We start from the raw sequence: 24,040 nt of genomic DNA on the forward strand, positions 1-24,040 counted from the left end.
GGTTCTGTCTTGGGCCCGGTCTTATTCAACATCTTTATCAACGACTTGGATGATGGACTCAAGGGCATCCTGATCAAATTTGCAGATGACACCAAACTGGGAGGGGTGGCTAACACCCCAGAAGACAGGATCACACTTCAAAACGACCTTGACAGATTAGAGAACTGGGCCAAAACAAACAAGATGAATTTTAACAGGGAGAAATGTAAAGTATTGCACTTGGGCAAAAAAAATGAGAGGCACAAATACAAGATGGGTGACACCTGGCTTGAGAGCAGTACATGTGAAAAGGATCTAGGAGTCTTGGTTGACCACAAACTTAACATGAGCCAACAGTGTGACGCGGCAGCTAAAAAAGCCAATGCAATTCTGGGCTGCATCAATAGGAGTATAGCATCTAGATCAAGGGAAGTTATAGTGCCACTGTATTCTGCTCTGGTCAGACCTCACCTGGAGTACTGTGTCCAGTTCTGGGCACCACAGTTCAAGAAGGACACTGACAAACTAGAACGTGTACAGAGGAGGGCAACCAAAATGGTCAAAGGCCTGGAAACAATGCCTTATGAGGATCGGCTAAGGGAGCTGGGCATGTTTAGCCTGGAGAAGAGGAGGTTAAGGGGGGATATGATAGCCATGTTCAAATATATAAAAGGATGTCACATAGAGGAGGGAGAAAGGTTGTTTTCTGCTGCTCCAGAGAAGCGGACACGGAGCAATGGATACAAACTACAAGAAAGAAGATTCCACCTAAACATTAGGAAGAACTTCCTGACAGTAAGAGCTGTTCGACAGTGGAATTTGCTGCCAAGGAGTGTGGTGGAGTCTCCTTCTTTGGAGGTCTTTAAGCAGAGGCTTGACAACCATATGTCAGGAGTGCTCTGATGGTGTTTCCTGCTTGGCAGGGGGTTGGACTCGATGACCCTTGTGGTCTCTTCCAACTCTATGATTCTATGATTCTATGATTCTATGATTCTATGATTCTATGATTCTATGATTCTATTCTATGATTCTATGATTCTATGATTCTATGATTCTATGACATAAGCACATTGTGTCCTGGTTAACAGTCGTTTTAACTATCTAAATGAAAGGTGGGTTAGAAATATTTTAATAAAGAATATTCCAGGAACCAATGCCTTAACTCCTGGACCTCTCTTACCTTTCTTTTTAATCATGGCTTCCAGCATTTTGTCCTCTTCTTCTTCCCTGGTAAAACAAGGAGAAGGAATAGTAAGATTCGGTCTTTGCCAGAGCAGTTGAAGTGAAGCTTCTAAAAAGATGTCATTATGCCATAGAACACATGAAGCTGCTCTTCTCCCAATCCTGCCCAGCCAATAGTTTCTATGCTGGGGGATAGGGCTCTATGGCCCTCCCCTAGAAGCTGTTGGGCTCCAACTCCCATCAGTCCCAGCCACCATGGCCAATGGTCAGGGATGATGGGAGCTGGGGTCCAGAAACAACTGACAGGCCACAGGTTCACCATTCTTGGCCCAAGTAGGAAAGCCATTCTTTCAGATCCCAAATGCACCACATCTTTGGGCAAGCTCCTAGCACCAGCTCCCTTGGACAAAGCTCTTGTGTCTTGTCTAGGGAAGATGTTCACTTTAAAAATGGCATTTGGGGCCATGCAACTACAGCCATTTTTACAGTCACCCCAGCCCTACTATTTAGAAGTAGGCAGGCCATTTCCAACCATTTCCCCTTCTGCTACCTTTGCCGGTCCTCATCCAAGCAATTGACAATGGCGTTCCGCTGCTCAATAATGGTCACCAGTTCTTGCATCAGCACCTTCTCCCTCACGCGGTCCTCATCTGTCCAGTCTTTCTCTGTCCGCCAAGAAAGAGAGAGGTGAGTAGGCGGTTATTTATTTACTAGGTGTTTGTACTTATAAGTCCACCTTCCTTGAAACGGTCCAGGAGCGGATTACAAAAAAAGTGACAATTAAACAAGTACAGTTTACGTTAAAATCATAAATTGAAAGCACAAGAACACCCAACAGCAAAACATCAGCACAGAATAGCAGCAAAGAGCAGATAGCAAGTTTTTCCAATACGCAGTGACGGCTGCAAGGGTGTTGCTGGCCCAGAAATGAAAACAACAGGAAATACCGACAATAGAAGACTAGAGATCAAAGTTGTTAGACTATGCTGAATTGGATAAGATGACTGGGAAGATTAGATATTTAAGAGACCAAAAGTTTACAGAAGACTGGGGAAAATTTGTCAAATATCTGGAGAGCATAAGTGAGGGTCCAATAACGCTAGAGGGTTTTAAAAGAGCTCTGTGAAAACATGAGAGGTATTGTTAAAAGGGAATAGAAGAAAAAGATTTAAAGAATGACAATATAAACAAAGGAAATGTGTAAATTAATAATAACTACGAAAGATTTGCGGAAAAGCTGAAGGAAGTTCAAAAAAGAAAGATTTGGAAAATATGAATGTGAAAATAATGTATGTTTTGTTTTGTTTTTGTTGTAAATTAATAAAAAAATATTTTTTTAAAAAAGAATAGCAGCAAAGAGCAATGCAGGAGTTATGTGGTGGAACTTCCTAGGGTTAGACGGTCGCACTTCTGCTCTGCGAAGGATTACATGACAAGTGTGCGCTTGAACCCAGCGTGCTCCTCCTTTTAACACGAACAGTGCTAAAGTCTGAGCAAAGTCCTAGCTTTTTAGCCTAGAATGTGCCACCCAAAGGATAAAAGCTGGCCCTTATGAAGGGGCACAACCCGTGGGATTGTGTGGGACAGAGTGTGTCAGTTCCAGATAAAATGGGTGAGAAAATCTGTGTCCTTCAGAAGTTGCTGGACTACAACCCACACTGTCCATGACGGGGTGTTGGCTAGGAGAGAGAGGAGTTGTAGCTCAGCAACCTCTGGAGGGACCCAGGTTAGCTACTCCTGAGTCAAAGGGGTCTCAGGTAGTAGAGTTAAGGAAAACCTCTGTCTGGGTCCCCAGAGAGCCACTGCCCTTCAGAGTACACAGAACTAGACTGGGCAAAGCAATGTGTAAGGCAGTGACTCAGAACAAGACTGCTCCATGTTCCTTTCTTGCCTGTGAGGCTGAACATCTTCCAAGTTCTCCTCACAAAGGGTCAATTGTGGCTCAAGAAACACTAGGCTTTGCTCACTATGTTCTTCCCCATACCTCTCTACAGATCATCCGTGCCTTGAGCCTGTTTCGAGAGCTTCCCTCTTGCTGGACTTTCATGAACTAACTAGGGCAGGAAATGCCATCGACTGAAGGCTGGCAGTAGGGAAAGAACCTCTCGTTTTATTGAACAGTGCTCTCTGCTGGCAGTCAACGTGTGTTGAGATAATACTCTGCTCTGGGTAGTATTCCGCCTACATATAGGTTCATGTCAAAACTCTGAAATCCTTCAATCTCAGCAAGCCTTAGAATAGCCCTGTAAGGTAAGCCGCTATTATTCTGTTCATACTGCAGATGAGATTAAGGCTGGGAATCTATGGCTTGCCAAACGCCACCTAATGCGCCCATGGCAGAGAGAAGGTTCAAACTAGGGAGTTCTCCTCTTAGCTGACACAGTAACATGAGTTGTCTAAACGAGCAACACTCAGGCCATAGTGGAAGAACAGTTCCTGGGCCCCAGGTATTAGGCAGTTTCCTAGTCTGCCATTCCATCAGCCTGAAGCATACGGGAAAAAGGACCGCTCCATCAGCTCCACTGAGAAGCCGTCTCCAGCAGGCTTTTCTTCTCCCTCAAATTCCATCTTGCCATTCTGTCAGACTGCAGCAGAGCAAGGGGAAGGGAAGCAGGACCACTTTACTGGCTCTGATGCAAAATCAGCAACTTTGGGCCGCTCCTCTCCTTCAGCAGTTTCCCTTCCAGCTAGTCAAAAGAACTCCATATCTAAGAACTAGTTCTGAGTTTCGTTTATTTCCTCCTCCTGCCCTATCCTTTTTCCTTTTGTGTTGTGTCTTTCAAATTTTAAACCTAGGGACAGGGGTGTTTGTGGAATGCTCTCCCTAGAGAGGTGTGTCTGTCTCCTTCATTACTGATTTTCAGCACTCTAAAAACATTCCTGTTTCTCCAGGCATTTGATGGCTGAAAAACACTGCTCTTGACAACCCTGAGGTCACCGACTGAAATAACGTCTTTAGCTGGTTTTTAGAATGCATTTAACATGCTTGTAACTGTTTTTGACTGTTTTTAGTTGTGATTTATCATGGCTGTTTCTGCAGTCCTAGACTTTTTTGGCAGGAAAGGTAGGATATAAATTGGATGAATGAATTACTGATTGCTATTCAGTCTTTTTTTGGCTGAAGAGTAGAGTAAACAAACAAACAAACAAACAAACAAACAGACGGACATACACAATTTTAAGGATACTGAAGGAACTGTAAGCACCTTATGAAGAAACATACTTAGGCTAACGTTCAAAGTGAGCAACCTGGAGCACTGGCCATCCCAGCAAAGCCTGAGCACACCAGGGGAACAAGAAACAGCTCACATTGCCTGGCATGGTCTCCTCACGTAGATCCTGTAACACTGTTCCCTTCAAATGCATCCAAAATCATTTTCAAGTCATTCTCAAATGCTACGGCAAAGATCGTTTTTTTAAAAACTGCTCGTATCACACCCTGAGAGACGTACCAGGTTTGTTGAGGAGGCATCGCAGCTCATACTCCACATCAGCCTGACGCTGCTCCAAGTTCTGCTGCTTAAAACTAGAAGGAAGGAAAAGAGGAGAGTTACATGCCAGCACCAAGATGTGGGAGCAGTGGGATGGGAATCTTCAGCAAGGCAAATTTATTTTTTATTTTTAACAAAATTTGCATAAACCGCTTAACTGGAAGTAAAACTTCTAAGTGGTTTACAAAGGGCATAATATATACATTAGAATTATTGATAAAAGTTAAAGTTATTTTTTAAAAACAAAATGTATAAATAAAGTCAGCTAGGCTAAAATGGCAGATTAAAATGTCTGTCAGTTTTTACATGTTTGGGTTAACATTTCTGACAGGCGCTGAAAAGAGTACAGTAAAGGCGCCTGCCTGGTGTCAATAGGCAGTGAGTTCCAGAGTTTTGGTGGTGCCCCCCCCCCCGCAAGATCTATTTCTTACAAGTGCAGAACTAATATTATGTGGCATCTGTAATAGTATATTATATAACTAGCTCATCCTCCTTGCCATTATGGCATTCCCTATGCCGACTCAGCAAAGTCCAGATTATTTCAGAAGGCTGGAAGATCCAATCCTGGATGGGGAATCTGAGCCTCTCAAGATGCTGCTGGATGACAGTTCCCATCATTGCTGACCACTGGCCATGCTGGCTGGAGACGATGGGAGATGGAGCCCAACAACATATGGCGCCCCCAACCTCTGATCTACCCAGTGGCGTAGCGTGGGTTGTCAGCACCCGGGGCAAGGCAAGTAATTTGCGCCCCCTAACCCGTGGATTTGCGCCCCCTAACCCTAACCCCCAGATGTTGCACCCGGTGCGGCCGGCCCCCCCTGCACCCCCCACGCTACGCCACTGGATCTACCTGTTTGAGATGGCCTTCGGCGTTTGGGACTGAGCCTGCAAAGAGCAGCACTTGCCCCCTAGAAAGTGTGTGGCCATTAATCAACCATGTGTACTTACATATAGATGAGTTCAGACTCCCGGCGCACCAGCATGTGCTTCTCGTGGATGAGCTTGAACCAGTCGACCAGCAAGCCGTCTTCAGGAATATCTGCTGGTCAAAGGGACAGAGGAAGGGAAAGAGCTGAGAAGGCCACACGGGTACAAAGCTACCTTACTGTCCTGGCCTATCTCAGATAAGGAAGATGCACGTCTGACAGTTAACTCTTTGTTGGCTAGAGAAACACTTACAGTAGCTTCCATCGTGCTCTGGATACACATACTCACACACTTCTAGCCTCTATGCAGCTGTCCATAGATCTGGGCCCTACGGAGAAGTTGCAGCAACAATGGGGCCCCCTCCCATCCTCAGGCTTATCTGACGGGTGGCGTGGCCTCAACCTGAGACCTCCTGCACAGAAGTCATCACTGCTCTTCCATTTTCAAGCCCCTCCTGCTCCCAGGAGACAGAGGGACAGAGGAAGGTCTACTGACCAGTCCCTTGCCTGAACGGTCTCTTCTTCTTCTGCCTTGAATTGCCCTGGCTCCTGCTCCTGCCTTGTGGGTTGCGTGGCATCCCATAAATCACTGGTCCCTCTCTGGGGTCACTCCCCTGTCCCCCTGCCTCTGCTACAGATTCTTCAAAGCCTGACACCAATACTGAATTAGACCATTGGTTCATCTACCTTGGCAGTGGCTCTCCAGGGTTTCAGACCAGGGGACTTTCTCAGCCCTACGTAGAAATGCCAGGGACTGAACCCAGATCTTTGCCACGCCCAGCATGTGCTCTACCACTGTGACCTTCCCTGAGATCTGCCCACCACAGAGGCAAAGGGATGAGGCAGCTACAGCAGCTCTTACTGTTAGTCCACATTAGCTTCAGGGCACCTGAAACCTAGAAATGCTATTTTTGAAGCAGCAGCACTACCAGGACACGCACAAAGGCATTTCTTCAATCACCTCCATCTCCGGACACAAATGCCAAACATCCTGGAGGGTTGGCTTTTGTTTTTTAACCTGACCCATCTTTTCCAAGTTGCCAACGCTTAACCTCTTCCCTCCTTGCCTTTGCTCTGAACACAGAAACCCTTCTGCCTGAAAGTTCCCTAACCAAGTATTACGTGGTATATATTTTAACAAACATGGATAATTCATATACATAGAATATTTTTTAACATTCACCCCATGAATATACACAGTGGGATAAGCAAAGATAGGCAGGTGGTGCCCAAGCCATGGAAAAGCAAACTTGGCTGCATTATATCAGGTGCAGGGAAACCTTTGGCCTTCCGGGTGTTGCTGAACTACAACTCCCAGCAGCCCCAGCAAGCATGGCCAAAGATGACGCTCATATATCCTGCGAATCTTCCTGCCTTCTGCCTCGCCCTGCGCAGCCTCACAGGCAGTGATCCACCACTCTACCATTATTTTCCATGCTGCGAAGCTTCCTTTCCAGCTCAACCCCTCGATGCTCCAGCTCATCCAGCTGTTGCTCAATGCTGTCCATTTCGCCATAGATGTCCTCCACTGGAACATACTGGTCTGACTGAACCTGTAAAAAGGCAAGGAACCAAGGATCATGCTTCCTGTTTCTAACAAGGCAGGCGTGGCTTTCTAGAAGATAACTACTGACTCCAGGGTGGGAGGAGGGAGATAAGAGTCATGGGGAATACATTTTTAAAAATATGTATCTGTGAATTAGGGCAAGACGTAGGGCAGAACCTGGCAGGGGTCTCCCACCCAAAATCCCTCCTAGCCTCCTTACCTAAAATTATCACTACTGAATGTTTCAGATGGTTTCCTACACAATCATGAGGGGCAGAAACTTGTTTTGGCCGACATTCTTAAGGAGACAAATTCTGGAGTCCACAGAGTAAACATAAAGCACTGGTGAGGAACCTCCAGGCCTAACTAAACATGTCCTGGTCCTACTTTGGCCTGTGCTGTCATTTCCCCAAGCCTTGCCCCAGCACCTGCCCCACACCTGACCCCAGATAACTGTTCCTCTGCAAGCGAGGCTTGCCTTCAGCACCTTTCAAGCCAGGTTTCAGGCTCAGCATTTAGAAACTGCCCCAACAGCTTTTGTTACGGTGTAGCTTTCAGAGGAAGCCACAACCACTGCATACAAATGCCTCACACCAGCCCTTCGCTCTCAATCACCCCGCTAGAAAGTATGCAATCCCTCTTCACAGGGGCGGTATTCAATTAAGTTTTACTCAGAGTAGAACCCACTGAAGTTAACAAACACGACTGAGTTAGCTCAGTTAATTTAAATACTCCCTTTGTGAGCAATTTGTGGGAAATTAAGTAGCATGGCAAATGAGGCAGAAGCCCCCAATCCTCGTTACCTTCCGTTTAATTAGTGGGAAGCCATGTCCCGGAGCAGGAGGCCTCGCTGGCTTGGGTCCCTTTGGAGTTTTCTTAATGGAGGGGGATGTGACAGGCGACGGCTTCCGGTTGAAGGGATTCTCTTTGCAGGATGACTGGGGGCAAACACACCAAGCAGAATATCAAAATATACCTCTTGGGCTGCACCACAATGGGATCCTGAACCTGCCACTCCACCCTGGCACTTTTGAGGACCATATCTCTGGAGCAGGGACTCAGCTCTGGCACGGGGGGGGGCGGGGGGGACGACGACGATGTAGTAGCCAGGCCTCTTTTGCAACAGACACAGGCCAGGGACTCCTGATTTTGAGCAAGGGAAATGAGGCAGTGCACACGAGAAATCACAAATGCTGGGGACACTCCCGACAGCCATGCTCAGCAACTGAGGACAAGCCAGCCACAGTGAGGCTGCCCTGCAGTTCAAAGGATCCTGGTGGAACAGGGAATTGCATGGTGGAGCAGTGAGTTTTAACTTTCCCGGGGTAAAAGATGGAGGGAGGGGGGCTGACACAAAACCCTGCAGCAATCTGTGGCTGGGGAATTTCGTGTCAGCCCCCTCCTCTGCAGCTCATGAGCCACAGGCAGCCCTCATTTCAAGCCCTCTGCATGTATTCAGTTTAGGCTTATGTTAATGGGAAGGGGGAGAGAATGGAGCAAAAAGCCAAAACTGATGGAGAGATAAAGCAGGGGTGGGGGAATCAGAAGCCCCCCAATCAGATCTGGCCCTAAGCACCATTAAACACAGCCCTAACAGACTTTCCCCATGAGAACAGCCTTTGTTGTGCGTGCCATCTTTAAAGCAGCATTGACAGAGGATCTGAAACCCTGTGCAATACTTCATAACAGCAGCTTCTACCCGGGGTTAATTATTTGTAAGGCTGCAAAATAAGCAGTACATAACATAACCAGCGGGTGGTGCTAGAGGCAAGAGTGGAGAGCAGGCCAAGAAGTTGTCATGTCTCTGGGAATACAGTGGTACCTTGGTTTACAACCATAATCTGCTCCGGAGGTCTGGTTGTAAACCAGAACAGGTTGTAACCCAAGGTGCGCTTTCGCCAATGGGGCCTCCCCCCAAAATTGGGTTGTAATCCCAAAAAAAGGGACACACACTTCCAGGTTTGACGTGGTTGTAATCCAAAGCGGTTGCAAACCAAGGTGCCACTGTATGAAGACAGTAAAGCTGTAACTCTGGCTGGGACTTCCTGGCCAGATGCTTTGTTACACACACAAACATGCACACATAAAAACTTCTCAGTTCATTTCAGGGACCTTTCAAAGTAACAGAGCAAGGCAAAAGGTCATTGTTTTTCAAAAACCTGCAGGGACAAAGGATGGGTCTCACGACCAGAACCTAGGAAAGCGACTCCAACTTACCTTTGGCTGTGCTTTGGGTGATGGAGAGCTCCTGGCAGCCGCACCACTCAGCTCCGAGGCCAAGAGGATAGGCGTGGGAATGGCCCCGGCCGAAGGCTTGGGGGAGGCTCCCCCAGGAGAGGTTTTCAAGTTCCCAGATGAGGAGGTTCGGGCAGGGGTCTGTGAATGTCCCCCTTGTGCCTCACTGCCATCGCCAGCCAAATCGCTGGAGGACGAAAAGGAGGAGTTGGCCGAGCTGCCGGGCAGGGCTGTGGGACACTCCTCACCAGAGGAGGAGAGACGGGGGAGCGGAGGGGCTGAGGAGGAGACGATGGAAGTGGCGGCCGGGACGTGGACTGCGGGCTCCGAGGAGCTCTTGGGCACGGAGGTCTCGTCCAAGTCGTCCGCGCCCTTGGCCAAACACTCGGATGCGATGCTCTCCAGGCTCAGGGCGGGCGAGGGGGTGGAGGAAGACGGCTCCGAGCGGGAGAGTCGGGAGATGGGGTGGTGAGCTGCAACGAGGGGAAAGTACAGGTGAGGCGAAAGTGGGGGAACTCAGGCCCAAGCATGGCTCTTTAGGCCTCTCTGCCCAGCCCTCTGAACCCTTCCCATGCCACACCTCCCACCGGCCTTGCTTTGGCCCCCAATATGCCTGCTTGGAATGTGTCCTTGAACTCCGATATTGCCTCTTGATTGTCCATTTGGAGGACAGAGAACGATGTGTGTGCACAAAACCTAGCCTAGTGGTCCAAAGGCAAAATTTACCTTTGCTGCCCCAGCCAATTTGCCCTCCCACAAAGCACCCAGGAGTGAAGGCAGCGCTTGGGCAGAAAAAAAGTCATAGCATGACAGAACACCTTTTCCAGACAGGCCCATTCGAAAGATGGGGAACCTGAGCATCTCCCCTTCAACGCTGCTGGACTCCAACTCCCATCAGCCTCCACCAGCATGGCTAGTGGTCAGGGATGATGGGAGCTTGAGTCCAACAAAGCCCTGAGGGCACCCCAGCCACGGCAAGCATGGCAGGGCCAGGCTTCAAACATCCAAGCCACATTGGTGCAAGCCATGAGAAAACTCATTCTTTTCCTTCCTGTCGGAAGGCAGGGTGGAGACTCACCAAGAGGGGATGCGTTGGGGGCCCTTGGAGCTGGCCGCTTCTTGGTCTTGGGGCTGCTGGTGGGGGTGATGCCATACCAGGGGTGAGCCACCTTGGAGGTGGGCTCGCCCTCACTCTGCTCTTGCTTTGGCGTGCTCTGTTGCGCGACGACTCCCTCCTCCTCTTCCTCCTCCTGCTGCTCTTCCTCATCATCCTCAAAGGGATTATACGGCTTGGGCTCCTCCGGAGTGGGCCTGCCTTGCGCTTTCCCTTCTCCGCCTTCATCATCCTCTGAAACCCTTGAGGGGCTCTCCTTGCGACTACCTGGCGGGGGAGGCGGAGGGGCCAGCTTCTTCTTGGGCTCTCCCTGGACCAATGCAATCCAGGGAGGGTCTTTGGGCCGCGGGCATTCCCCAGTTCTGGCAGGAGAAAATATATGGGGTAAGGAAGGATGAAAGGGGGAGAGTACAAAATGGAAAAGAGGCTCCTCCCAAGCAAGACGCTCGGTCTCTGAAGCCCAAGGCTGCACATATTCCGCAAGTGTGCCACACAAGACCACAAGCTGATAGTGAACACAACATTCACTCCCCCCCTGCAGAATCTTAATTTACTTCATAACCCTTTGCTTAAAAAAAAAGAAAAAAGATAGACACATGTATATTTTGAAGGCTGAAAAGCAGAAAGCATATTTTCTTGGTACTGAATCATGACGTTTGTTGTTATGTTTAGAATATACACAGCGCTGTTTTTTTTTCTCCAACCTTTCAGGCAGGAATACTGAGCAGCAGCTTTGGATTCTCAAGCTAAGGATAGTCTGATGCACTGAGAACAACCATTTCCATCTGTGCTGGACTGGGAGACATCAAGTGACTCAGACATGACCCTGAGCCTTTCCATCTTCCCCTCTATGTGGCTGAAATTGCTAAGAGCTGCTGAAAACATGATGAAGAGTCTTGTGACACATGATCCAGGGAAAACTACCCGATTTCTTAGCTTTGCTAGTCCTTAAAGGTGCCACAAGACTCTTTGCAATAGACTAGCATAGCTACCCTTTGGAAATCAAGACATGCTGTTCTTCCTACACAGGGTTCATCTGCATGATTTACTATCTAGTCAGCCTTCCCCAACTGGGTGCCCTCCATATGTTTTTTAACTCCACCTTCCCATCAGCACTGCACAGGAAGGCTTCAGGGATGGTGGGAGTTGCAGGCCAACAACATCTGGAGAGCACCAGGTCGGAGAAGTGTGGTCTACACAGTTGTTTGTTAACTTGCATTTTGGCAAGAGATACACAGATTGAAGGGGGGTGTTGCTGTCTGTATTGCTCTGCAAGGACCCAGGATTCTCTCTTCAATAGTTTGGGGGGGGGGGAGGTGTCACTACTTCAGAATAACAAGTTCTGAATGAGCCCCCATCCCTCACTTAAAACCTCCAATGCATGCCCATCCTGCAGCTCAATTTGCATGAACAGGGAAAAAGGAAAATGGAAGGAAGGTCAACATTTATCTCGCTGCCTGTGTGTGATTTGCAAGCAAAAGGGACATACCGCTCGGAGGACGTGGGTCTGCCTCTGGGCTTCGGAACAGGAGGACAGGGCTCAGGAGGCCTACCTAATCCAGAAATGAAGAACACAAGAAAGGGTGCAACATTAGGGGCTTTTATGTTTAGGAGAGGGGGAAAGGCAAGTAAGGGAGAACATGATAGATGTGTATACAATTATGCAGTTTGGAAAAAGTGGAGAGAAAGGATTTTTCTCCTTCTCTCGCAACAGTTTTCAAGCACTACTGAATTTGTTGGAAAATTCAGGACAACAGTTAATACTTCTTCACATAGCACACAGTTAAATCTATGGGATTCATTCCCACAGGACGTAGGGATAGCCAGCAAAATAGGTGCCTTAATGGAGGCTTAGACAAAGTCATGGCAGATTGCCATAATGGCTAATAGCTCTATGTTTTCCCCCTGTACTGTCAGAGGCAATCTGCTGCTGAATAACAGCTGTTATACAAGTGGGGAGACTGCTCTTGAGCTCTAGTTTTGCTTGCAGGCTTCCCATAGGCCTCTGGTTGGCAACTGTGAGAGCAGGATGCTGGACTAGATGGGCCTTTGGTCTGATCCAGCTGGGCTCTCCTAATGCTCTTAACATACCCATGTGTCTCATCTCCTAGCAAGGACGTCCAAATCCATTACGCTGGGATAACTTGTTTTTATAGCCAGGGATGAAAGCTCCCAACATGCAGCTGCGCAGCATCTTGCGAAACCTCAGAAACTAGGAAAGTGGCCAAATAAATCTTCTCTTGCCTTCTGGGAGCATGACTGCACAGCCACACAGCTCCTTTCCCTCCATCCTGGCTACGGCTCTCTGATCTATGCCCAAGGCACACCCAGCCTTGAATCTCCATCCACTCCACTGGTCCTTACAAGAAAATCGTGCTTGTGGAAGAAGAATGAAGCATCACACAAGGAGTGAATGCAGTTAATTCATGGGCACAGAATCCAGGTTATCTGTCCCATCAGAAGGGCATGTTTCACAGGACAAAAGGGCTTTCGCCAAGCTGCCCACTGCTACAACTGAAATGTACCTCCAAGGTTTTCTCTCACAACCCCCTGCCAATTGTATTTATTTATGCAGAGAATTCTATACTGCCCCTCAACAAGGATGGCTGCAGTGCAGTTTGCAAAAAAGAGACAGCAGGGAATCTGCTCCTGCAACATCACGGGTGGCCACCTACCAGAGATGTTGTAGCAGCAGGTTTCCTGCCTCAGGAGTCTAACTAGATGGCCTTTGAGGTTCCTTCTGTGATTCTAAGATTCCAATCCACACAAGCTGCAAATGAGGGCTCCCATTCAGTTTGGTTATTGCCACGGGTTCTTCACTACTTCCCTCTGTGCATGCATTTCCTTACCATTGGCCAGTCCAGCGCCAGGCTCACTGGATCCCTCGCTTTGCACGTTGGCTCTGGGTTTTGGAACAGGCTGGGAGCTTGGCGGTGACAGGGCTGCGGCTGTGTCTGTGCTCTTCCTGGGGGCAGGCTTGGGCCGAGCCTCCTTGAGCTGCCCGTGTTGCAGGCTAGCCTTCTCTTGCATGAGCAGAGATGGCTTTGCTGGCACAGGAGGTTTGGGGGGCGTTTGGGAGCAGGTTTCAGATCCGGGAGCAGGGGCGAGTGTTTCGTTCTTTGGCTGCGCAAGAGGCATCTCGCTCTCCACTCCATCAGCTACCCTCTCCCCCGTTTTGCCTATCTCTTCCGCGGCGGATGGGTGCTCCTCCAGTATTCCATTCTCTTCCTCCGCACCAGTGCTCACTATCCCAGCCTCTCCGCTTTCCCCCACGTGCTGAAGATCTGGGCTTGGCCTGCGCTCCATCCTCCCGCTCAGGCCCAACTTGCCACGATGCTGGGTGCACACAAATGTGCCCAGTTCAGGTCCAGGCTTGTAAGAACCGGGGAGGAGAGTGCTGGAGCATTCCTTACACCTGCCAGAGACACAAGCAAAGCCTGTCACCAAACAGTGGAGATAGGCAAGAATTGCGGAGTTGTGATCACAGGCACCCTTAGAAGAACAAACTTCCATTTATAGCTTCGCTGAAGATGCCCTGTGACACTCTAGGCTAAATCACTTAGCTTCTCTGTTTCTTGATTCCCCATTTGTCCACATAGAAATTACAACTGATTTGCACTTCTAACTCAGGCTATGAGGTTTTCAGAGCAGAGATTGGTGCCGTCTCTCTCACACGACTTAACTCAAAAGCAGTTTTGCTCTCCGGGGCTGGATCTGTCTTCCATTTTCGCGTGGGCAAATATGACACCATAAAGTTAATCAAGTACATTTTATTCCTCAGAGAAAAGACATATTCAGTAAAACAATCAAAGCTGGTTTGGAAAATGTGCCTCTTTCCTGAGAAACAGACGTGCCCCTCACTTTTTCTACACTACAGTCGTACGCCAATAACACAGAAAGCAGGTCAGAACTGGGAATGACAGCGAGACTTATGAGCCTCATGGATTTAGTAGCAGAACATCACAGTAGAGTTCCATATTCCCACACCTGCCCATATTTTTGAAAATGATATGACCTCATCATTTAACCTACAGTAGTGATGTGAAAAAAGCCTTGAAGCCCCATCTGTTTCGGCTTTCTTTTTTCTTTTTAGGCTGCTGGGTTTTAGAGGACTGGGTTTTAATCTTCAGTTTATCTGGACATTCTGGTTATTTTTATGCTGGGCCGTACATTGTTTAAAAGTCTGACTACTTTGTGGCTACTATTCACTGGCTGCTGTTGCAATCTGTGTTTTACTGTTCTGATTCTCAGAACAGTAGCAATTATGGGACCCACTCAAGTACAGAAGCTTTAGGTTGCTGCTTATTTCTTTCTTTTCGTAATGAAGTTACTGACCTCATGGTAGCTGGCAAAAACATGCAGGCAGTATGTTCTCACTACTCATAGAACAGAGATGATCTACGTGGGCTTGGCATAATTAGAAGGCCATGCCTGGCAAAGAAGGATAAGGCTACAGGAGAGCAGGTGGCTCCACTTGGTCTTCAGTGAGGAGGCAGAGCTTACCTGAAGCACTGGCGGTGGTACAGCTTGCCATCAGCCAGGTAGCGCTGGACCAAGTGGACGTGTTGTTGGCAAGCTGCGCAAGTGCTGCTCAGGGTGGTTCTCTGGGACTGCTCTGCCAGGCCTGCAGCATCCTCATCCTGTGGCAACAGAAAGGTGGCGTAAGAATGCCTCCACAAACAAAGAGATTCAGACATTCTTGGGACTGGCCTCAAGAGGACTCTTGTCTAGCACAGAGGAGCCTCAAACCTGAAGAAAGATCTATTCAGGTACCAGGGTTGCTTACCAATTTAGGGCCCCAGTTCAAAGTATTAAGGAGCAATTTATCCAACATCTGCAGCCCAGATCTCAGCAAGATGCTCTGGCTCTCAGTCCGTCTTGGAATGAATGGAGCATGATGCTCTTTCCTACGATGACTGCCAAGGAGGAAGAGGGGAATCTTCCAATACCAGTTCAATAATGTAAAATTCTCAACAGCTCATGAGAACTACTAAATCTCTCAACAAGACCCTTGAAAGAGGCACATATATAGCTTCCAGGTTACACTATTATTTTCAGAATAGAAGCCGTATCTTGACTTTCCTTCTTCTTCAGAAATTCAGTTGTTACCTCCAATTGGTTTGCATTATTTGACTTACTCTCAATTTGCAGATAACTGGTTTGTTTTCTGTATTCAGGAGCGGCCAACCAGAGGTGTACATGCCACATCCACACACCAAATCAATTTTCTATGGACTCTGGTAGTAGCCCCCCCCCCCCCCAAACCTTCTGATTAAGTTATGGTAAAAGGTCTGTCTACGTTTTCACTTGTAAAGATGAAAGTTTCTGAGTTTCAGCAGAGAGGCATGCTATACTCTCTTTTGGATTTTGAATGTATTGTTAAGCCTGAGCAAATGTGCTGCACAACTTTGCAGGAGCCCTAATTCACTGTCGCCTCCTTCTTTGCGTGCATGTTTCCATTCCCCGGATGATTGCAGGCTTCTGTGTTATTGCTTGACATGATCATGTGGAACTGTTGGCAGTAGAAAGTGTTATACTGAGAAGTCATGGAAGAAGCCAGTACTTTGTCTTCATGCATTATTGCTGACTGGAGAAAGACAGGTGTTTATCATACAGCAACCCTGTCCAGAGGCAGGCTCTGTTTCACAGCCTCTATGTGCAACTGAATCCTAGTTTGAAATGTGCATGACAAGGTTTAACAGGTTTGCTATTTGCCCTGGGCAAAAATGTTGACCCCTGTCACAGGAAAAAAGGTTGTTTACAATAGAATTGTTTTTATCCCAAGGTGAAACAAGATATGGAGGGCTGATATCCTGTAAACACAGCAACCACTGATGTGAGCTAAGGGATAGTTATTTCAAAATACTCAATTATGTAAAATAAATAAATAAAAGGCCCACGGATATCAGGAATAACAGCAACTCTCTACACCAGACCTGCACAATTTACAACCCAAGTATTGTGGCATGCATGGTGCTCAAACACCCCTTTTTTGCAATCCCTGGCAGGTAGCATAAACATAAGGTTTAGCAAACCCTTACAAGAGAACCTCTAACCCTATAGATATTATTGGACTACAACTCCCACGATCCCTGACCATTGGCCATGCTGCTGGGGCTGCTGGGAGTTGGAAGACTAACAATACCTAAAGAGCCAGCCCTGCCTTTGTGGGCTGTTATTAGTGGCACAATGGCTGCATTCAACTTTGTGAGTAACACCTGCTCTATACACTGCATTCCCCTTCCTGAAATATACATATCTCTGTGTCAAGCGCAGAAACAATATAAACGCTGCCGCAGTAACCACAAAAGGAGACCCGTAAATTCTTCAAAGCTGAAGAGGACAGAATGATCAGTCATACTTTTTGAATCGCTCGCTTTTGGAAAGATTCAATTCAGAAACTGGAACCTGAAGCAGGTTAGAGACATCTGACCGATCAGAGGAGCAGGCTCAGTACCTTGGGTGCTGATGTGGTCTCGGAGGCAGGCACAGGTTTGTGTGCTGGCAGAGTAGGTGAGGAGGCAACTGCAGGGTGCTTCATAGGCGGGAGGACTCTGGCTGCAAAGATAGATGGGAACCAATCCATGATGGTGGCTGCTGAGTAAGTAAAAGACAGAAGCCCTCTTCGGGTGCTCACCTGAAAGCACGTGGGCTAAAAGTGGGCAGGGGACAAGTACATGTACCCAAGCACATCTCTGAACACAAACCAGAGGGAAAGTCAGAAAAGGGAGTCTTAATGTGTTTGGGTGAGCGTGCTTAGGCTCCTTGCGATCGAGAACCAGCTAAGGCATGGAGAGGCTCATGGGGAGGATTCTAGGCCTGTTGGGTGAACGCATTTAGAATCTCCAGACTTTCCCTCTCAACATGGGTCTGAAGCAGAGCTGGTAAATGCAGGGACACTGGAGATGGATTTGCATATCCACCCCCTTTTAGCCTTCATGCTTTCAGGGCCAGAAGTTGTAGAGAATCACTGCATTTGACAAGGTGGAATTGGCCTACCTGGATTTTCTCACTTCGCTACTGTCTCATAGTTGAAAACACCTAGACAGGGGTGGCAGCACACAGCCTACATGAGTTTCTGTTCTTTCCGGTTGTTGTGGGCAAACTATTCACCCCATTCCTTTATACTTCAAAGCTGCGATGAGCCCTTAAGCTCAACTTTCAGCACAGAGCCCAGAAACATTAAGCAGCATCGTTAAACCCATAAGCAGTTCTGGGGGTCTGCAAAATTTGGCCAATTAGGAGCAGGCAAGTGTTTGTGCCCTGCCCCACGCCAGTCTCAGGAAGGGTGGTGGTGTATTGCTCCCAGTATGGTACTTTGGAATCTACTAACCCACTCACGAAAGGCAAGACTCAGCAGCTGAACTACAACTCCCATCAGCCCCAGTAAGTATGGCCACAGACAAGGGATGATGGGAGTTGTAGTTCAGCAACATCTGGAGGGCTAAAGGTTCTCCACACCTGCTCTAGGAGAAGGGCATGGATTCATCAAGCTTGGAGAAGTCAGTGCTCACCACTGCGAACAACTTTATGGACTGCAAGCGAGCAAAGGTGCCAATATTGTCATGGAGTGGGGGGTGGGGTGGGGTGGAGAGCACAACTCCTCCTCTTTGTCATTCAGATCCCTGGAGGGGTAACTGTAGGAAAATGCCCTGCTTCGGAGCTCTCACCTTGGTTGGGGTTGTTGAAATGGTTGTAATACTGAGAGACGTAGGTCATGATGCTGAGGCAGTCGGGGACCTTCATGGAGACCATGTCACTGGGATCCAGCAGGGCAGGGATCCCCAGCTCTTGCTCAGCCACCTCAAAGGCCTGCAAAGGCAACAAAGAGAAGACAATCAGGAAGCAGAAGCTGACTCTGAGAAAGAGACAGGCACGCACCACTGGTGGAACAAAATAAGGGCAGAAGTCGCCAAGTAGAAACTTGCAGTACAGAAGGAACTAATAAGGAAGATGACACATATTGGGACCTAGGCCACTCATACCACCTCTTTCCATTGGCACTGCTACCAGTCACAATGACTATGTTTTGCCTCCACTGTCAGATGCAGCATGCCTCTGAATGCCAGGGGATCACAAGTTTGTCGGGGATCACAGGTTGGGAGAGTGTTGTTGTGCTCAGGTCTGCTTTCCGGCTTCCCACGGGCATCGGGTGCCAGAAGAGGTGGACCTTTGGCCTGAACCAGCAGAGCTTTTTTATTGTACACCTCCGAAATTTCAGCAAGGGTCCAATGATCCTTTCCACCATTTTAGTTTAACACCCCCCTCCCCCCCCCAAAAATTGTATCTCTCTCTCTCTCTATATATATATATTACACACACACACACACACACACACACACACATTGGGAAGAAGTTAGTGGCAATAGAAGTGCCCCTGCCAGGGTATGTGAATTTCTCCAGTCATTAGCAATTGCTCAGGGACAGAGAATGAAGCAGAATAGAGATGACTACGCTATATTTGCTTCCAGCATGGCCCATTAGTCAGAATTTGGACTCTGGCCAATTCTCAGCTGCACCACAGACTTACTGGGCGACCTTGAGGCTCTCTCCCTCAGTTTGAGAATGTTGGCGCTTATCAAATATAAAGCATAAATCATATTGTGAGGAGTATATTTTATTTAATTGTTTGCTTAAAATTGCTTTCTCCCATTCCGCCCCCCCCCCCAGAAATATGTGTTCAAAGTGTTTGCAATCAATATAAAACATAAGACAACAACACTGAACAAAACACTAGGAAGAGATGCATATTCAACAAATACCAGTCACACAGAAATGGGAGATCTGCCCACCACAGCAGTAGGAACCTAGGAATCTGTTTTATACTGAATCAGACCATAAGTCCCTCTAGCTCAGAATGGTCTATGCTCACAGGCAGTGGCTCTCAAGGATTTCAGTCTCTCCTAGTGCTACCTCCAGATACCAGGGATCAAACTTGAAAACTTCTGCTTGGCTCCATTTGGTCTTGGGCTGGGAATTTAAACACGGTAAGAAAGCCTGGTACCATGACTTTAGTGCCAAGGGAAACATAAAGGCAAAACTTCAATAAAGGCACTCTTGACTAAGTATGCCTGAACATTTGTACGGTACATATGGTTTGCTCTGGCGTTTTCCAGAATGGAACCACAAAGGATTATGTCAGAACCAGCCCATCTCCAGCAGAAGTCTGCAATTACATCCATGCTTGTTTGCCCAGCTGAGATTATTATTTACACTTGCTTGGTATCGCTGGCAGGCCACAAAGAGAAATCTAAGCACATTCCTCCACTGTCATGGCAAATCCATCATGCTGGGCTGCATATTTGGGTCTGCAAGTTTGCTGTGCAAATGTGGAATCTCATATGCTACCCTGGAAATCTGAACTTGATTTCTTTTTTTAAGGAACAGAGTGGCGGGGGGCGGGGAAGAGAGTTTCTCACAAATACAGTCTGGTTGCAACTAGTTTTATTCAGTCTGTTTGAATAAGGATGGAGCTGTACACTGACCACATTCAGAGGGCCATATCTCATCTTAATAAGTCACAGCCTCCTTTGGGAGGAATGGTGGCATATGACATTAATAAATAACAAATAAATGAGGAGGGGAGAAGAGTCTTTGGGGCCTTTGCCCCATCCTTCACACAAGCAAGCAAACATATCAGAAAGTCTTCAATGTACATCTAGTTTCAAACTATGGGTGGTTTTGAGCTAAGTTATTGGACCTAACTTAGTTTTCAGCATCAGTCTGTCTAGAGAGACAATGGAGTGTTCCTCCAAGGGTAAAACCAAACTGCTGTGTTAGCAGCACCGAAATGATCTCCCTGGGACACAAACCTGGGCAGTGTGTCTGGAGGTCCTGGACTGCCCAGGCAACAAAACCCCCTCTTGGCCTCGCTGATGTGGTCCAAAGGAAAGCAGAGCAATATGTTTGGTACCAGCTTGGCTGCAGGAGTTGCCAGAAGGAGGTGTAAAAGGCACCATCCAACCATCTTGGGGACTCCAGATTTGTCTAGGGTTTACTCCTTAGCTTTTTCTCCTCCCAAAGATATCCCACAAAACAGCAGAGGTTTAGGATTAGAGTTTCCCTCTTCCTAGATGGGTTGCCTTCCCAGGTTGCCAAGCCCCTTCTGTCCCTCACCAACTTAGTTAGTAATGTTCATTAAATTCCATGGCCCTACACTGATTAAAACTTAGCCAAAAGGTTTCATAATTCCAGCTTGTTCTGAAGCTATTAACCATAGTTTCCTAGTTCAGACAAAATGGGAAACTACAGCTAACGGTTTGATTGTTTGTACAAGGAAGAAAGGATCCCAGAGTCTGTGTGTGCAGCCAAAAGTCTAATTCGATTTCAGCTTATTAATCTGAGATAAAATCATACAAACTGCCTAAGTGAACACATTCTTCCTTCTTTTCAGTACTGGCTGCTTTCAGTTTCATTTCTGCTCCTTTTCCTATACAAACCAATTCCCCTTGCCAGGCCCATCTCTATCCCAGAAACATTAAGCAGCTCACGATCCAAAACTTTGGTCCACATGCCTCGCACACATCCGTTTAAACTTTACAGAAAACTGAAGGCCCAACACTTTCCAGAAGCAAAAGCTGGTAGTTACTGGACAAGGCAGTTCACATTCATCAGATGAAAAGGGAACATCCTCATTTCTTTATATAGACTGAACATTTGGAATTTGCAAGCGAGTGAATTGCAGAACCTGGGTACTTAGAAGAACACAAAAACAGGAGCACACAAGATCATCCTGGTGGGCACAGCAGATGATCTTTTGGGTGATTCCATAGTCATTATTAATTAATGACTATTTATATTTATTTATACTTCAATATCTTCACTCGCTGGATATCAACATATTTATATTTAGCTAGGAAGAGATAAGAGGGATAATCCCCTCTGTACTTCAAGAAGTGAATGCAGCCACCAGAAACACAATCATGCAGCCAGGGTTGGAAACAGTTGCCAAAATATCTGAGTACCAGCATCGTGTTTTCTAGACACCTGGGCAACCAGGCACCTGGGATTTTTTTCAAAACCTGCTGTAAGCCAGAATGGCGTCAGAATTAAGTGAAGTAATCAAGAGAGAAGACAGAGGCAGGGACTCACCAAGCGGTTGTTCTCGTATACATTGTCCTTGGAAAGCGAATTAAAGTCCCTGAAAGGGAAAAAATAATAATAATAAATAAAGGAGGTGTTACAAGAGGAGCAGGAAGCACAGTTCAATCTATACCAGATCACACATGAGATCTGAGAGGCAGCATCTCTGGGTGACCATTAGTATAGAGACACTTCAAAGCACACTTTTCAAACCACAGAATCTTTGTAGTTTAATTGTCCTTGATGTTACAGGCAGGAAAAGAAAGCTTCCGACTACGGCATTTCACAAAACACAAAGGCAGGAAATGCAGGCCGTAGAACCTTGATTTTAGGGCGACCAAAGATAAAAAGTGAGCTTTGGTTCTTCTTATTATTTTCAAAAGAAAACCAACACGTCCACTGCTGCTCCACAAAGGTACTGTACAGTTCTACACCCATATTTTCATAGCCAGTACACGTATGACATTTCAGTCTATCCAAATAGGGATATACCATCATGTGGACTGCTTCACACATGACATTTCCCCTAGCAGAGGGCTGCTATATGTCCGGAATTTCCTGGACATATCTGGGATTTGTCCGTTGGAAATAGCATCTGGGCACAATTTCCCAAAACCGGTAAAAATGTCAGGGAAAACCCGGGTGTATGGCAACCCATGTCAGAAGTGTTGGGTTTCTGGCAAATTTCCTTTAAAAAACAGCTCAAAAACTTCAATTTTGGGGGGGAGATTTTGGCCAAAACAACAACAAACAAAAAAACCTTTTTTGAAATATGGAAACTCTACCCTAGCATCCTGTAGTTGAAGAAAAACTTTGTGTACAGCAATGACAGCATCATAGGGGAAGGCTGTGGTTTGCCACACTGTGAAGTAAGATAGTGCTTCCACCTAAAGGGGGTGGGGTGTAAGACCATTACATCCAGAGTCTAAAACTACCCAGTGGCACTTAATGGCTAATGGTGTGGACGCTTGTTCAGCAAAAGAGGTAACATTTGCCAAGATTTCCAGTACCTTTCGCAAAGGAGGAAACTTAACAAGCTAGGGCATGATCTGCAAATGTCTGAGTTGTTGCACATCCGCCATAACAGCAACCATGATTGGTTATGATGGCACCATCTGCCCAATGATCTCAGCAATTGTGTGTGCATTTTAAACCTTTAATTAGGCATCTCCACGGACCTGAGATGAAGTCAAAGATCATAGAATTGTAGGGCTGGAAGGGGCCCAGAGCGTCATCTAGTCCCACCCCCTGCTGCTTCATGTGCAGGAAAACAAGCACTTTGATTAAGGATGGGGCTAAGCTCCCTTTCTTCACATGGATTCATTTCGTCAGTTGCACAAGGATTTTATTTTTAATTTAGTCTGTTCTCCTGCTACCCTATTCAACCCTGCAAAGCATAGAGTTTTAGCACCTACATTCTATGCAACGTGTCCTGTGTTAATTTATGAATTGCAGACTTAAGGATAACAAAATCTAACTCTGACTGAAATCTTATGAATACTTTCTCAGGAACTCCATATGGCTAACTTCCTGAACAAACATACGTAGGTCTGGTCTATGCATGGCTTTCTTTTCCTGTTATTCATGTTACTTATAAAAACTGCCAAGTAAGAAGAGTTTCAATTTGTGGGCCCTACCTAGCAATGCTCCTCACACAAAACACAGAGAGAACTTTGCCATCTCACTGGCATATTGCTGAGCGAGTGCCCTCAAGAGAAAAAAAGGTGTCCTTTTTTAGCCTTATATGCAGGTCCCAGAAATAAGAGGGACCTGAGAGTATAGAAATAGAATTCATTCATGCCATTCCGGCATTAGAGTAAACATTGCTTTTTATGCACCACCCAGTATCATTACTGCATCTGTTTCAGGGATGCCCATTTCAGGCCCCAAAAAGTTTGATCTGCAAATCAGCCTAAGCAAACCTAGCTAGCACGGTATGGGTATTCCCATTACTGAAGTGACCTCAGTGAAGAACCTTCCGGCCACTGACTAACTACTAGATCCTTCAGGGAAAGATGGAGTATAAGGCACTCCTGTTCTGCCTGAGCTTTCCTTGAGCAACATAAGCTTGCAGAGCAATAGTGAAAGAGGGAGGGAAGAGTGAAGGAAAAGATGCAGCTGAGAGCAGCAGCTCAGAAACACGGTGTGAAATGTGCTAGTTATAGCCGGCGTCGAGGAAGTTCACAACTGGATAATCAAAGACACGTGAAGCTGAACATTCATTTTTCTCCAAGAGGACAACACACTTTTTTTCTCATTCGAGCAAGGTTCGTGCATTTCCCAGCAAGGCCTCCTAGCAGTACTGCTTTTAAGCTCATCCATCCAATGGAGACTCAACTGCAGGAACTACTCACTAAGAAAGGATGGGATTTCAGCATAGATACGGCCAGGAGGGGCTCCACTCAATGCTGGAGCAGGTTTAGGCAATGCAGAAGCCAACGTGGGTCATACGATACTGCAAGCTTCTCTCTCTGTGCAACTA

At 47.0% G+C, this 24,040-nt stretch overlaps 1 protein-coding gene across 6 annotated transcripts in view; it reads right to left on the reverse strand.

Moving 5' to 3' along the window:
* The window catches only part of MICALL1 (MICAL like 1), a 34,246-nt gene that overhangs the window by 4,558 nt on the left and 5,648 nt on the right, over window positions 1-24,040 (reverse strand). For 3 of the 6 annotated variants that reach the window (XM_083400730.1, XM_083400733.1, XM_083400731.1), the window contains 14 exons: window positions 21,568-21,616; window positions 18,147-18,288; window positions 16,934-17,034; window positions 14,980-15,116; window positions 13,326-13,891; window positions 11,966-12,029; window positions 10,441-10,838; window positions 9,345-9,835; window positions 7,931-8,065; window positions 7,005-7,134; window positions 5,604-5,694; window positions 4,614-4,687; window positions 1,712-1,826; window positions 1,160-1,206 (listed from right to left, as the gene is read on the reverse strand). In XM_083400730.1, the coding sequence (XP_083256856.1) occupies window positions 1,160-1,206; window positions 1,712-1,826; window positions 4,614-4,687; window positions 5,604-5,694; window positions 7,005-7,134; window positions 7,931-8,065; window positions 9,345-9,835; window positions 10,441-10,838; window positions 11,966-12,029; window positions 13,326-13,891; window positions 14,980-15,116; window positions 16,934-17,034; window positions 18,147-18,288; window positions 21,568-21,616 (2,540 nt within the window). Of the gene's footprint in view, window positions 1-1,159; window positions 1,207-1,711; window positions 1,827-4,613; window positions 4,688-5,603; window positions 5,698-7,004; window positions 7,135-7,930; window positions 8,066-9,344; window positions 9,836-10,440; window positions 10,839-11,965; window positions 12,030-13,325; window positions 13,892-14,979; window positions 15,117-16,933; window positions 17,035-18,146; window positions 18,289-21,567; window positions 21,617-24,040 lie in introns of all 6 variants that reach the window. The other 3 variants (XM_083400728.1, XM_083400729.1, XM_083400732.1) reach the window with 1 other exon arrangement.

This window comes from Podarcis tiliguerta, assembly GCF_965153285.1.
Source record: "Podarcis tiliguerta genome assembly, chromosome: 10".
In the NCBI taxonomy this organism is placed as follows: Eukaryota; Metazoa; Chordata; class Lepidosauria; order Squamata; family Lacertidae; genus Podarcis; species Podarcis tiliguerta.